The sequence below is a fragment of the Triticum aestivum genome, chromosome 6B, assembly GCF_018294505.1.
Source record: "Triticum aestivum cultivar Chinese Spring chromosome 6B, IWGSC CS RefSeq v2.1, whole genome shotgun sequence".
In the NCBI taxonomy this organism is placed as follows: Eukaryota; Viridiplantae; Streptophyta; class Magnoliopsida; order Poales; family Poaceae; genus Triticum; species Triticum aestivum.
In genome coordinates this window covers 465,875,330-465,887,216 of record NC_057810.1, presented here as the reverse complement: position 1 = coordinate 465,887,216, position 11,887 = coordinate 465,875,330, and the positions used below count along the sequence as shown (strand labels likewise).

The 11,887-nt window shown below is 45.3% G+C and overlaps 1 protein-coding gene across 4 annotated transcripts; it reads left to right on the top strand.

The window, feature by feature from the left end:
• Positions 1 to 1,279: 1,279 nt before the first annotated feature.
• On the top strand, positions 1,280 to 11,005 carry LOC123137492 (protein ROOT HAIR DEFECTIVE 3 homolog 2). 4 transcript variants are annotated; one of them, XM_044557274.1, is made up of 22 exons: positions 1,280 to 1,584; positions 1,895 to 1,961; positions 2,070 to 2,172; positions 3,002 to 3,072; positions 3,199 to 3,262; positions 3,349 to 3,414; positions 3,752 to 3,799; positions 3,882 to 3,944; positions 4,016 to 4,072; positions 4,236 to 4,394; positions 4,526 to 4,594; positions 4,673 to 4,764; positions 5,581 to 5,659; positions 6,921 to 7,086; positions 8,143 to 8,267; positions 8,409 to 8,671; positions 8,799 to 8,895; positions 9,013 to 9,174; positions 9,256 to 9,360; positions 9,948 to 10,042; positions 10,225 to 10,321; positions 10,527 to 11,005. In XM_044557274.1, exons 1-22 carry the CDS (start codon positions 1,428 to 1,430, stop codon positions 10,758 to 10,760), a joined length of 2,439 nt encoding a protein of 812 aa, XP_044413209.1. In that variant the 5' UTR covers positions 1,280 to 1,427; the 3' UTR covers positions 10,761 to 11,005. The 4 variants fall into 4 exon arrangements, with proteins under 4 accessions (XP_044413209.1, XP_044413208.1, XP_044413207.1 ...); XM_044557273.1 differs by having other exon boundaries at positions 10,155 to 10,321; XM_044557272.1 differs by having other exon boundaries at positions 10,149 to 10,321.
• The last annotated feature ends 882 nt before the right edge of the window (positions 11,006 to 11,887 follow it).

Here is an 11,887-nt window from a genome sequence, read left to right as displayed (position 1 = left end):
GCAATTTTTTCCTCATCTTCTGTAGCCTTGTTACCTGTACGGCTTAGAGCAACTCCAAATGGGCGACCCATTTCGTCCGCCGCCGTCCGTTTGGGTCGGCGCAGACACAAAAGTCGGCCCAACGCGTGCGCGTGCCTACTCCTCTCCCCGGGCCCGCCGGTCGGTGGCATCCACCACCATTTCCCCCCAAAACCCTCCCGCACGCGCGCGCTCCCGCCTCACGCCCGCCATGGATGACGACCTCGACCTCAACGCTGCCGCCGCCTCGTACGGTAAAAGCAAGCCTCCCCCCGCAAGGACGCCGCGCCGAAGCCGAAGAAGGTGCTGACGCCCGAACAACGGGCAAAGGAGTCGGCCAAGAGGAAGGACCGGAGGCACCCGGCAGACGTGAGGGATGAAGCCATCGCGGCGGCCACCATCGCCGCTTCCGCGCAGCAGCAGGTCACCAACGTCCGCGTCATAGCGGAAACGAGGAAGGCGCTCTACATGATGAGGTTAAACCCTAGCCAGCACCACCTCGTCAACGCCGCCGTGGCCGCCACGGTCAGCACCGACTCATCCGCCTTCCCTCGGACGGTGCTGCCCGACTCGCCCCGCGCATCGGCTTGCAACCCGGTGCCCGGCTTCCACGTCTACCCGTAGGCCTTCCACCTCTTGGGGGAGTGCTCGCCTGAGGTAAGCGTGGTCGCGCCTTTCACGCCCGCGCCTGCGTCCATCGACCTCAACGCCACACCGGTGGCCGCTGGCTCGTCAGCTGGAGGCCCGAGGAAACGCGCGCGGCAGACGCCAGCCGACCAGCTGCCGGGCGCGCGCAACCTGTCCGACAGAATGTCGACCGCCGGCGACGACGTCTACATGCAGAACATGATCTTCGAGGGTGGCGCGCATGCTGCTGGCTTCGATCCCGACGAGACACAAAGCCAGGATGGTCGAGGGGCGTTCACGCCGCCCGCTAGCTACAATGAAGATCAGTCCGCTTAATGCGTGATCAGGTTGGCTTGGATCTTGACGGCTTCCCTCTCGACCATGAGTTCCCGGAGAATTACGGGCTAGGGACGGCGATTTTGTCCACTTTTTGTCCGTGTAAGGGGTGATTTTTGACTTTGGCAGCTTTTTGAGCAATATATTCAGGTGGGGATCCCCGATGTTCAAAAAAAAAGAAAGAAAAGGAAGTCCAGCGTCGGACTCAAACGAAGAGCTGTTGCGGAAATGGAAAGAGCCGGAAGGTGGTGAGCCGTGGCCGTTCTAGTCGAGTCGGGCCGCCACGCCATCTTCTCCTTCCCGTTAATTAAACCATCAAGCATAAAACCCTCGCCCGCCTAGCGCACCTGTCCTCCCTCTCCTCTTTCCCCTCTTCTCCCCTCTGCCGCGCCTGCGCGCGAAGCGAAGCTCTCGCTTCGACCCTTTGCTTCCCCGGGACTCTTGCCATGGCGGCCGATGGCTCCGAGCGCCACACGGCGCAGGTGGTGGGCGCTGACGGAGAGATGGACGGCTCCGCGCTGGAGCGGTTCGCGGCGGCGGCGGGGCTCGTGCAGCGCGGCCTCTCCTACGCCGTCGTCTCCATCTTTGGGCCCCAGGGCAGCGGTGAGTCCACAATCGCCGCCGTGCAGAGATATTCAGCTGCTTGTGTTGGGATTTGTGAGGAGAGGATGCAACTGTCTCTTCGGGGGTTCATGGTGATGAGAAAATGGAGAGCAATAAATTAAACAGGTTTCCGTTTACGCAGTTATTAATCCGAACACCCGTTTCCGTAGTGCGCATCCTATCCTCTAGCGCGGTGCAGTCGGTTGAGTTCCCTCTAGCGTGATGTGATCTTGTCGTGCGGTGGCGATTTTGTTTAGGTGCTAGTTCATTTCGGAAGCCGTTCCTGATGCCTACTTTGTTCACCGAGCAGGGAAAAGCACCTTGCTCAACCATCTCTTCGGGACAAGCTTCACCGAGATGGATGCCTTGAAAGGAAGGTAAACGCCATCCACGCCGAGTTTCCTTTTTCTTCAAAATTGTTCGATTTGGTGATTGTGACGTTAAATGCTGCTTTTATGTCTTTTCATTGCTGCTGTTGCTGCCAGGAATCAGACCACCAAGGGAATTTGGGTTGCCGAAGCTGTTGGCATCGAGCCGTTCACTCTTGTGATGGATTTGGAGGGGACGGATGGGAGGGAAAGAGGGGAGGTGACTTGTTTTCTACTTGCAAGCCTGTTCGATGTTTAGATTGTTATTACGCATACAATTGGCTTTCATGTTATACTTACATTTTATAGTTTGGATGGCCTGTATATTCCTCAACCTTTAGCATTCATCCAGTCCTCTGCCTCTTAACTGCTTGTTGACTAATGTCCACAAAAGTAGTACACGTCACTTATTTCCTTTGTACCACCTGAATGCTTAACATGCTGAGAAGAAAATTGCTGTGATTCACATGCTGCATTAGTCCCCTTATTAACTTCCTACAAGGATCTATGGAATTGATGCTCTTGTTTCCAGTACGAAATGAAGGTTATTAGCACTCAGTGCTTGCATTGTGCTATAAATGCTATTTTGCCACTACAGTACGTCTAGTTGCCATTTTGCAGCCTAAATCCAGGCATCTGATTTGAGCACATACTTAGAAATGCAACCAACTAATACACTCTCGCAAGTTCTCTGTCCCTTCATCTATGACAGTTTGAGCTAGAATTTCAGGCATCCACTTTTTTTCTCCGTAAAAAAGGGAGCGGCTCCGGCCTCTGCATTGTGCAATGCACGTCAGCCATCTTTTTTTTCTCGAACACCCGGACGTCTTTATTAAAATTGTTTATTACGAAGTATCAAGTTCGACAAAATGAAACCGTCAACTTAAAGGATACATATCGTCACTTCTGACCATACATTTGATATTTCTTTTGTTGAAATGAGGCTCTTCACCTTTTATTTCCGTTTTTTTCACTGGTTGATATTGTTAATTCTTATTAAGTTACATTCCAGCGATGATTATGACTAGTGCCTTGTGTCACTCGTGCAGGATGATACAGCCTTTGAGAAGCAGAGTGCCCTTTTCGCTCTTGCAGTTTCTGATATTGTAATGATAAATTTGTGAGTTGCTGATGTCATTTAGTAATCTTTAGTTGGTGAATTATAACTGAATTACTGCAATGAGTAGAGAGCAATTTTGCTCAACCTTTTCATGTGGCTTGCTAATTGTAAATGTGCACTCTGCAGGTGGTGTCATGACATAGGCCGAGAACAGGCGGCTAACAGGCCTCTTTTGAAAACTATATTTGAGGTAACTCGGTTGCAATCAGACATGAAGTACTTATTTTGGCTACATATGTGTGTTAGTTTCTTATGAGTTATTTTTCTCTATTTGAGGTTTTGATGCGTTTATTCAGCCCTCGCAAAACGACACTACTGGTTGTGATCCGCGATAAAACAAAGGTTAGTACAGTTTTAGAGACTGAGACACACAATTTTGTTCCTCTACTACTGAGTCATAGATGCATAACTTCTAGTATTTTAGACAACGGAAGAAAATCTCTCTCCCGGCCTCTGCATGCACATAGCCATGCTTATATTAGAAATAAAACTCGACCAAGAGGAACTAGCACCTGTGGCATTTTTATTTAGGAAAACAACTGTGAGGCACCGCATGGAGGCCAAGTCTTGAACCCACGTGTGCGTAGCAAGCGCATAAGCTGCTAGCCAACTGAGTGGCACTCAATTCTCGTGCATAATTTGTATGATTTCATTATTATTATTTTCTTCTTCTTTGCAGACCCCCGTAGAGTATCTTGCCCAGGCTCTAAAGGAGGATATCCACGAGGTTTTCTTGTCTTACGTTCTGCTCACCTTCCTTTACTGCTTTGTCATATTGGAATATTCACTTTTTTTTCTGTTTGTAAAAGATTTGGGATTCTGTTCCCAAACCAGAAGTCTTCAAGAAAGCTGCGCTAAGCGAATTCTTCAATGTAAGTGCATGACTTTTACTGAAAATGGGACTTGCATATATCAACTGACATATATTTTGTTCAATATAAAGGTGGAGGTCACCGCTTTGTCAAGTTATGAAGAGAACGAAGAACTATTTAAGGAGCAGGTATATTAGAAGCTAAAATGCTTATTCTGTCATGCTGGTTGCAACTATATTTTAGTTTAGATGTCTTGTGTAGAATCAATAACTCAAGCTAGTCTCTCTCTCTCTTTTTTTTCGGGGAAGACCTTGTACTCTACCGTTTCCTACCTTTTTTACTTACTTGCAGGTTGGGAAGCTCAGGCACAAGTTTATTCATTCAATCGATCCCGGTGGTTTAGCAGCTGATAGAAGAGGTGTCATACCTGCTTCAGGTTTCTGTATTAGCGCAATGCATATCTGGAAAGTAATACGAGAAAATAAGGACCTTAACCTTCCCGCTCACAAGGTTGGGTCATTGTATTTTTATTGACAGTGGTCTGAGAAAACTAACACTTCATTGGGTACCTAAGCAGCCTCCAAATCCCTTTCATATCATAAATTATATATTTCACTGTTTTTTCTTCCTGCATTTTCTAGATCATGGTTGCTACTGTTCGTTGTGAAGAGATTGCGGATGAAAAGCTTAGATGTTTTATGTCGGATGAGGTTACCTTTGCTCTTATGTTATAGTTCTTAATCTTCTCTTTAGCTAGCACCATGGGAATTAATTATTTCGCTCTGCAGGGTTGGTTGGAGTTGGAGGCAGCTGTAACATCCGGTCCAGTACGAAGCTTTGGCATGAAGCTTAGCGACATTATTGATTTTTATCTATTAGAGTGAGTGATTGACTAGTTTTCCCGGAAAGGATCTTCCTAGAAAGTTCTGATAATCACATCAATTACCATGATTCATTATGTTTGTCTTCTCAATTAGCATACCCCTGAACCTGTTAGTTTAATTACGTGCTGTTCATTTGCTTCAGTGGTGTAATGCGCATTTTCCTTGCACGCATGTTCGGTCTTTGTTTGTTTGTCCCCATAAGTCTGAGGTTCTATATTATTTTGATGCACATCATGTACTGCCTATATGGATATTAAACTGTTACCCAACATATTGATCAATTAATGCACGCGGTTCCTTATAATGCCATTTGTGTCGTGTTACCATGCTGCTATGTCTTATGGTAATCAAGCTTTGTGAACCAGTTTTTGCCTTTTTCCCACAACTTTTTTCTGCTTTGGTGACTATTTTTCCACAGCAAATTATAAAATAACCCGAGCACAACACAGTTTAGGAGTAGGAAAACAAGGAAGATATATAATTCATAATGTTTACATCACTTCTTAAAATTGCCATTCATCTGTACTGTACCATGGCATCACTTGATAGAAATCTGAAAAGAATGGAAACCTTTTCTTACTTTTTACACTGATGATTTATTTTTTCGGTTTTTGTTTTATTTTGTCATGCGAGTTAGCTGAATTTATTTGGTTGTTCTGGTACTGCATAGTCGTACAAATGTCGTGGTCTCTAGGGTTGTTTCAGTTAGTGTTTATGTGGAAATTGATTAGTTCTTGAAAGCACATAAAGAAAATGATCTTGGCATTTGTTTCATACGGTTTGAACTCTGATCTGAGTGCTTTTTCTTGCAGATATGACATGGAAACCATGTACTTCGACGAAGGTGTGAGAACTGTCAAACGTCAACAGTTACAATCTGAAATTGTAAATGTGAGTAACTCATTTAAACATACCTGTGTGGCTGTGTCACTCTTGACTTACATAAAGTGGTGTAAAGCAGCTGATGATGACTTTTTATGAGGAATCACGACCGGGAGGGGGGGGGGGGGGGGGGGTCCCACCTGAATATATAACTTATAACTAACCATCGTACAAACGGTCACAGAAGGAATTACAAGAACACGAGGATTCGTGCGGATAGGTATGTAAGGCGGCGGTCTTTTCAGCCGGCATCTTTTGCCGGTGAGACCATAGGGTCAGGTCGTCAATGATAAGCCGTAGGGTGGTCGAGCCATGATAGTCGATCTTGTTGAAGATCATGGTGTTTCGAGAGGCTCAAATCTTCCACAGGATGATGAGCAGGACGGTCGATCAGATGGAATGGTCCAGTCTAGGGGGCATTCTGCATGCCCACAAGATTGGTGCGGCGAGGTGGAGTGATGCCGACTCGTTGCCAGATTCTGTCGGCGTGCGCGCATTGGATGAAGATGTGAAGGGCATCCTCGGAGGTGTGGCTGCACCTTGGGCATACTGGAGATATGCTTTTGGAGGAGGTTGGCCTTGGAGTTTAGTCTGGTCCTGGAACAGCATCCATCCTAAGTTACGCGATTGGTAACCTTGGAGGATTATATTGCCCTAGCATGAGTGTTCACATTGTCTTCAGCCATTATAAGCCGAGCAGGTGGAGAATGGAAAGAGTAAGGGCATTATAGGTCCTTAAACTATTTCAGGGGTCTCATGTAGGTCCCCGAACTTTTAAATCATCATCAAGATCCTGGAAGTGTGATTAGTGAATCATCCAGGTCCGGCCACGTCATCCTTCGACCGTGCTCGCTCACGCTGCTTGTTTGCAGCTTTGGCCCTAGATGATTCACTAATTGCACTTCCAGGACCGTGATGGTTATTTTTAAAGTTCCAGAACCTATGTGAGACCCCCCGAATTAGTTTAGGAACCTCTAATGTGCTTTACTCTATATTCAATGTAGGTGAATATATTCTTAAGAATCAGTGCATGGCCGATGACAGTTTACATCATTGGTTGCCAACGTGTGCAGTATCAAGTGTTTGTCTTCCAAACATCTGAAACACTCGGTTTTATAATCTTTCTTGGGTCCTATTAAGTTAACTGAAGCGGTTTCCGCATATGTAGGGCAGCTATAATGTTAAATACTGGATCTTGCCAGTTCTTAGAAAATGAAGCTGGATTTTTCAATTGTATCTCATGTTGATCACTTGGTCTCATGCATTGCAGCACACGCACCCTGCTTTCGAGACAATGATAGAACACCTGCATTGCATGGTCCTCAGTAAATTCAAAAACGATCTAGAACAATTATTGAGGAGTGGTGAGAGATTTGCAGCATCAGCTCGTCATTGTGCCCAGTCTTCATCAGTAGAGTTTGAGGCGGGATGGAGAGGTAAACAAACAACTTCCAGCCTCAATATTTCTTGGGATGAAACTATCTAGCGCTATTTGACCAGTGTTTCCGTGTCATGTGCTTTATTCTTCAGTTAGTCATGTTTTTTTTACATGATTAGTGATGTTCCTTTTGATGAATTTGGGTGACCTTGTAACCATATGCAGTAATGCAGTATTGTGAATTTTTTGACAGAAACAGTATAGTGAAAATTGATTTCTCACGTTTTAGTACTGCCTTCATGCTTTTGGTTTCATAATACTGAATGCAAGCTTGCTTTCACCACTCTATTGCACTTCGACTACAATGAGCTTTTGCATGTTGATCTTGTTGTAAGCACTATTCTCATGCTTGCTCCCAGTGGTGGTGCCAGCATCCAGACATTGTGATGTCACGTGGATCTGTGTAGTCAATTTTCCTAACTTGTTTGATCAGCAGTGGTGTACGCATACATGAGGTTCTCCTGTTTGCCAAATTCCGGTGTAGTCATTAGACTACACAGCTACAACGTGGCTTTGCCACTGCTTGCTCCTGGGATTCTTATCGTCTTCATTTGGGAGGCATGTTTTTATCATCTTGTGTGTGTTTTTAAACGGTAATGGCTTGTCATAAGCTCTAGTTCTCATGCTTGTTATTATGGCTCGTTCAGCTGATATTGAAAACACTAGGCTGTATTGTCTCCTTTAATTGAGATATCGGTCCTATTTTGGAGTGCTCGTGCAAGTAGGGTTCACTTCGGACCTGCGCTTCTATTATCGTGGTCGTTGCTTAGATGTTGCAAGCTCCTTTGATGTATGGTCTGTGCTTTCATGCATGTTTGTGGTCCCTGCTTGTACTTGCTTAGGTTCTAGTGTTCTGTCTTGGTCGCTGGTTGCCGGCGGTTGTGCCAGGGTTCCTCAGGTCGTTTATTGTTTGTTTTGGTTGCAGTTTTGCTTTTGGGCCATGCCATCTTTGGCGCCGTACTTCTATTTCTATCTAATGAATACATGCAGCTCTCCTGCATGGTTTGAATCTCAATATTTTTGACTAGATAAATTCTTCGTTGTTTCCATGCAGATGCAGTAGTTAAACATGCAGACTGGGATGCTACAAATAGCAGGAACAAACTGCAGCAGAGTGTAGAAGTTCATACAGCATGTTTGAGGATTGCAAAATTGGATGAACTAAAAGCTACTTATGAGGTTATTTTCCTACTCATCAGTACAGACTCTGAAATCATCCAGAAAGTTTTTCTTACCATGATGGCAGTTTTTAAAACGTTATATCTTCATGCTTTGCCCTTCATTATTGAATGCTTTGCCCTTCATTATTGAATATTGCAGAAGAAGCTCTTGGATGCACTTTCTGGACCTGCACAATCAATCCTGGAAACTGGCGAGCGAGACTCTTGGGCATCTATTAGGAGATTATATAGGCGTGAGACTGAACATGCTATATTGACATTTTCAGATTCCCTTTCTGAGTATGAACTAGATCAGACAACTTCTGTTGAAATGGTCTTAGAATTAAGGGAACATGCAAGATGTACAGTAGTGAAGAAAGCTCGAGAAGAAGCTGGAAACATCCTTATCCGTATGAAAGGAAGGTAGGACATGATTCCTTTCTTTGATGAAGGAGAAACTTGGAAAACGTGGCCTTATTTATGTTTTACGATGGCACTACCATCTTTATATCGTTAACATGTTTGCTACCTGTTTTATTTGATTATATAGGTTTTCAACTGTGTTTAGCCATGATAAAGATTTGATGCCAAGGACATGGACAGCAAATGAAGATATACATGCAATCACCCGAGAAGCACGCTTAGCGGTATTTATACTTGTCATGTTCCAGAATTACCAACGCACCATTCTTGGGTGGGTGAAGCCATCATCTGTGATTTGTGTGTACAAAAAGTATCATATGTTTACCATCTTCAATTTTCAGGCGTTAAGGCTTATGTCGGTAATGGCAGCTGTACGGTTGGATGATAAACCAGATAAAATAGACCGGGCTCTGATGGTTTCTCTTCTAGATGGAGGACCACTTTGCTGGAAGAGGAGCATCGAGTTCACCTCCGATCCACTTGCTTCAACCACGTGGCAAGAGGTGATGCGTCTTAACTTTGCTCTCTGTGGTTTACAAGGCACGGAATGAGAAAATAAGTTGGAACATTTTATGTTTGTACAGGTGTCACCAAAGGATACACTAATCACACCAGTGCAGTGTAAATCCATCTGGAGGCAATTCAAAGCTGAGACAGAGTATCCTGTTGCACAAGCAATTTTGATGCAGGTCAATTTTCCTGGGTTATTTGCTGCCCAAGTGTTCATCCAATCGATCAGTTCTTTCATAGCTGTGATCTATGTTTTCTTGAATGGTGAACATGAGCCCACGAGCACCCCTTATAAACAGTAAAATCTAAATAGCAAAAAGGATCAAACTATTCTAAAACTTTATATTAATAAACCTGGTCGGTTGTTCTACTCACAGTTGAAGGTTCACGAAGAAATGACATATGTGGTATTCTTGGCAAAGCAAACAAAATCGGACATCCAAATTGCTTCAAACGATGCTTTTTTAGCATCGACTTTTTCTTTTTTTTGGCCAGAATACCATGATGCCATTTCCTTTTTGGACATGGCCATGGTTGTTACCAAAATAAATAAATCAGATTTACCATTTTTACTGTTCAAAGGGTGCATGTGGGCCCATGTTCCAATAATCCGTGTCGGAACCTCTGGGTACTAATCTCGGCAGTCCCATCCTCATTGTTTCTTTTTCACCTTATATGTGGAATTATGTTTATGGTATATGTACCTAAGTATATGTGCTGTATGTGGTGTGCTGATCGAATTCTTCCTATCCAACCCTTTCTCCAGGAAGCACACAGACGTAGTAATAATTTGTTACCACCTGCATGGACCATTCTTGTTCTTGCAATACTTGGATTCAACGAATTTATGTTTCTTCTTAGGTAATCATCTCACTGAAGTAATTCTTTATATGGTGGAATATCTGAATTCTCTTTTTAACATTTAATTCACGTTGTTTCTAATTAACATGATATTCTGAGATTTCAGTGTCAGGGTTGTAACAGGGCCATTTTCTCATGTTGGTGGGCTGAATAACCAGGGCTGTTCTTTTGTTCATGAGCAGGAACCCTGTATATATTCTGGGGCTCTTTCTCGCTTTTGTTCTATCCTATGCTGTATGGTTGCAATACGACATTTGGGCTTATTTCCGTCACGGCGCTGTAAGTATCTACACATCACTTTCCACAGATATTTGATCCATGGATTCCTTTTAATTGCCACATTGGAAGTTGCTTCTACTAGGCATTTCTCATCTTTTCTCATTATGCCAGTTAGAATTCATTCCTTGTATTTCTTCCTGATGCTTTTTCACTTCAACAGAAGATTGCCAAGCATAATTTCCAATTGTCATCCTGCCATCTGCAGGTGTCTGGACTTATCACTATTTCGTCAAGTCTCCTCCCCACTATCATGGACATCGTAGTGGCGATCGTCAACATGAGCCACAGGAAGAAGCATTCCTTGCACCGGTCTCGCCGAGCCCCGCCATACCATGCTCAAAGCTTGAGCAACCAGTCGCAGCAACACGCTGAAGTGCACTATCATGCTTCTCCAGACTCGCCGTCCTCAGTGGACTCGAGCAGTGGCAGTGACTCTTGAAACCGTCAGCACAAACGTCTCATGGAAGGAGCACTTAAATCTCGACGTGATGTGCAAATGAGTTGTATATATGGTAAGATGCGGCGAGCACAAACATCTCATGGAAGGAGCACTTCAATCTGGATATGATGTGCAAATGGAGTAGTACATATGGTAGTAGTATATTAGATCCATGGATTCTTGTTAATTGCCACAATGGAAGTTGCTTATATATATACCCAAATATGTGAATAAGGGGAAAGATCTATTACCTTTGTGCACCTCTCTCTCCCTCTCTCTCTCTCTCTCTCTCTATCTCTCTCTCTCTCTCACACACACACACACAACATGCAACAATAGCACAAAAATATGACATAAGCAAGAGAATTCTTTTCCTATTCAAAATTTTAACAAGTTTTGTCCCCCAAATCATCAACACAATTGATCCGCTTTAACCATTTGGCTGCGGCCCTTGACTCCTGCGCTTGGATCCATGATATCCTGAGCCCGCTTGGGCCAGAGGCTCTTGTGCAATACATCCACCTCTGGATTAGGCTCGGTCAGTTCGCCCTCACCGACGGCCCAGACACCATCACCTAACGCTGGACCTCGAATGGCGTGTACTCTGCCAAATCCTGCTACAAAGCCCTCTTCGTTGGGTGCATGATCGAGCCCTCCTGGAAACTCACCTGGAAATCTTGGGCCCCGCTTCGCGTCAAGATCTTCCATTGCCAGAGCCCCCATGAAACTGCCGACCGTCTTGCACGCCGTGGCCTCGCCAACACACCGCTCTGCCTTCTCTGCGATCAGGAGCCCGAGACCATGGAGCATCTCCTTGCTGGCTGCACCTTCTCCCGGCAGGCCTGGCACGAGATCCTTTCTTGGTACCGCATCACAGACACCCTGCTCCCAGACTCTTCTTCAGACTTCCGCGACTGGTTCTCCCTGGCGGTGCAGAACGCGCCGACCTCGCTGCGCCGCGGCCTCGCCTCGCTGGTCATCCTCATGGCCTGGCGCATCTGGAAGGCACGGAACGCCTGCGTCTTCAACGCTGCAGCGCCCTCGGTCACTCTCCTCGTCAACGACATTAAGAAAGACGCCCGCGGCTTGGCCGCCGCCGGAGCCAAAGGGCTCAGTAACCTACTCCC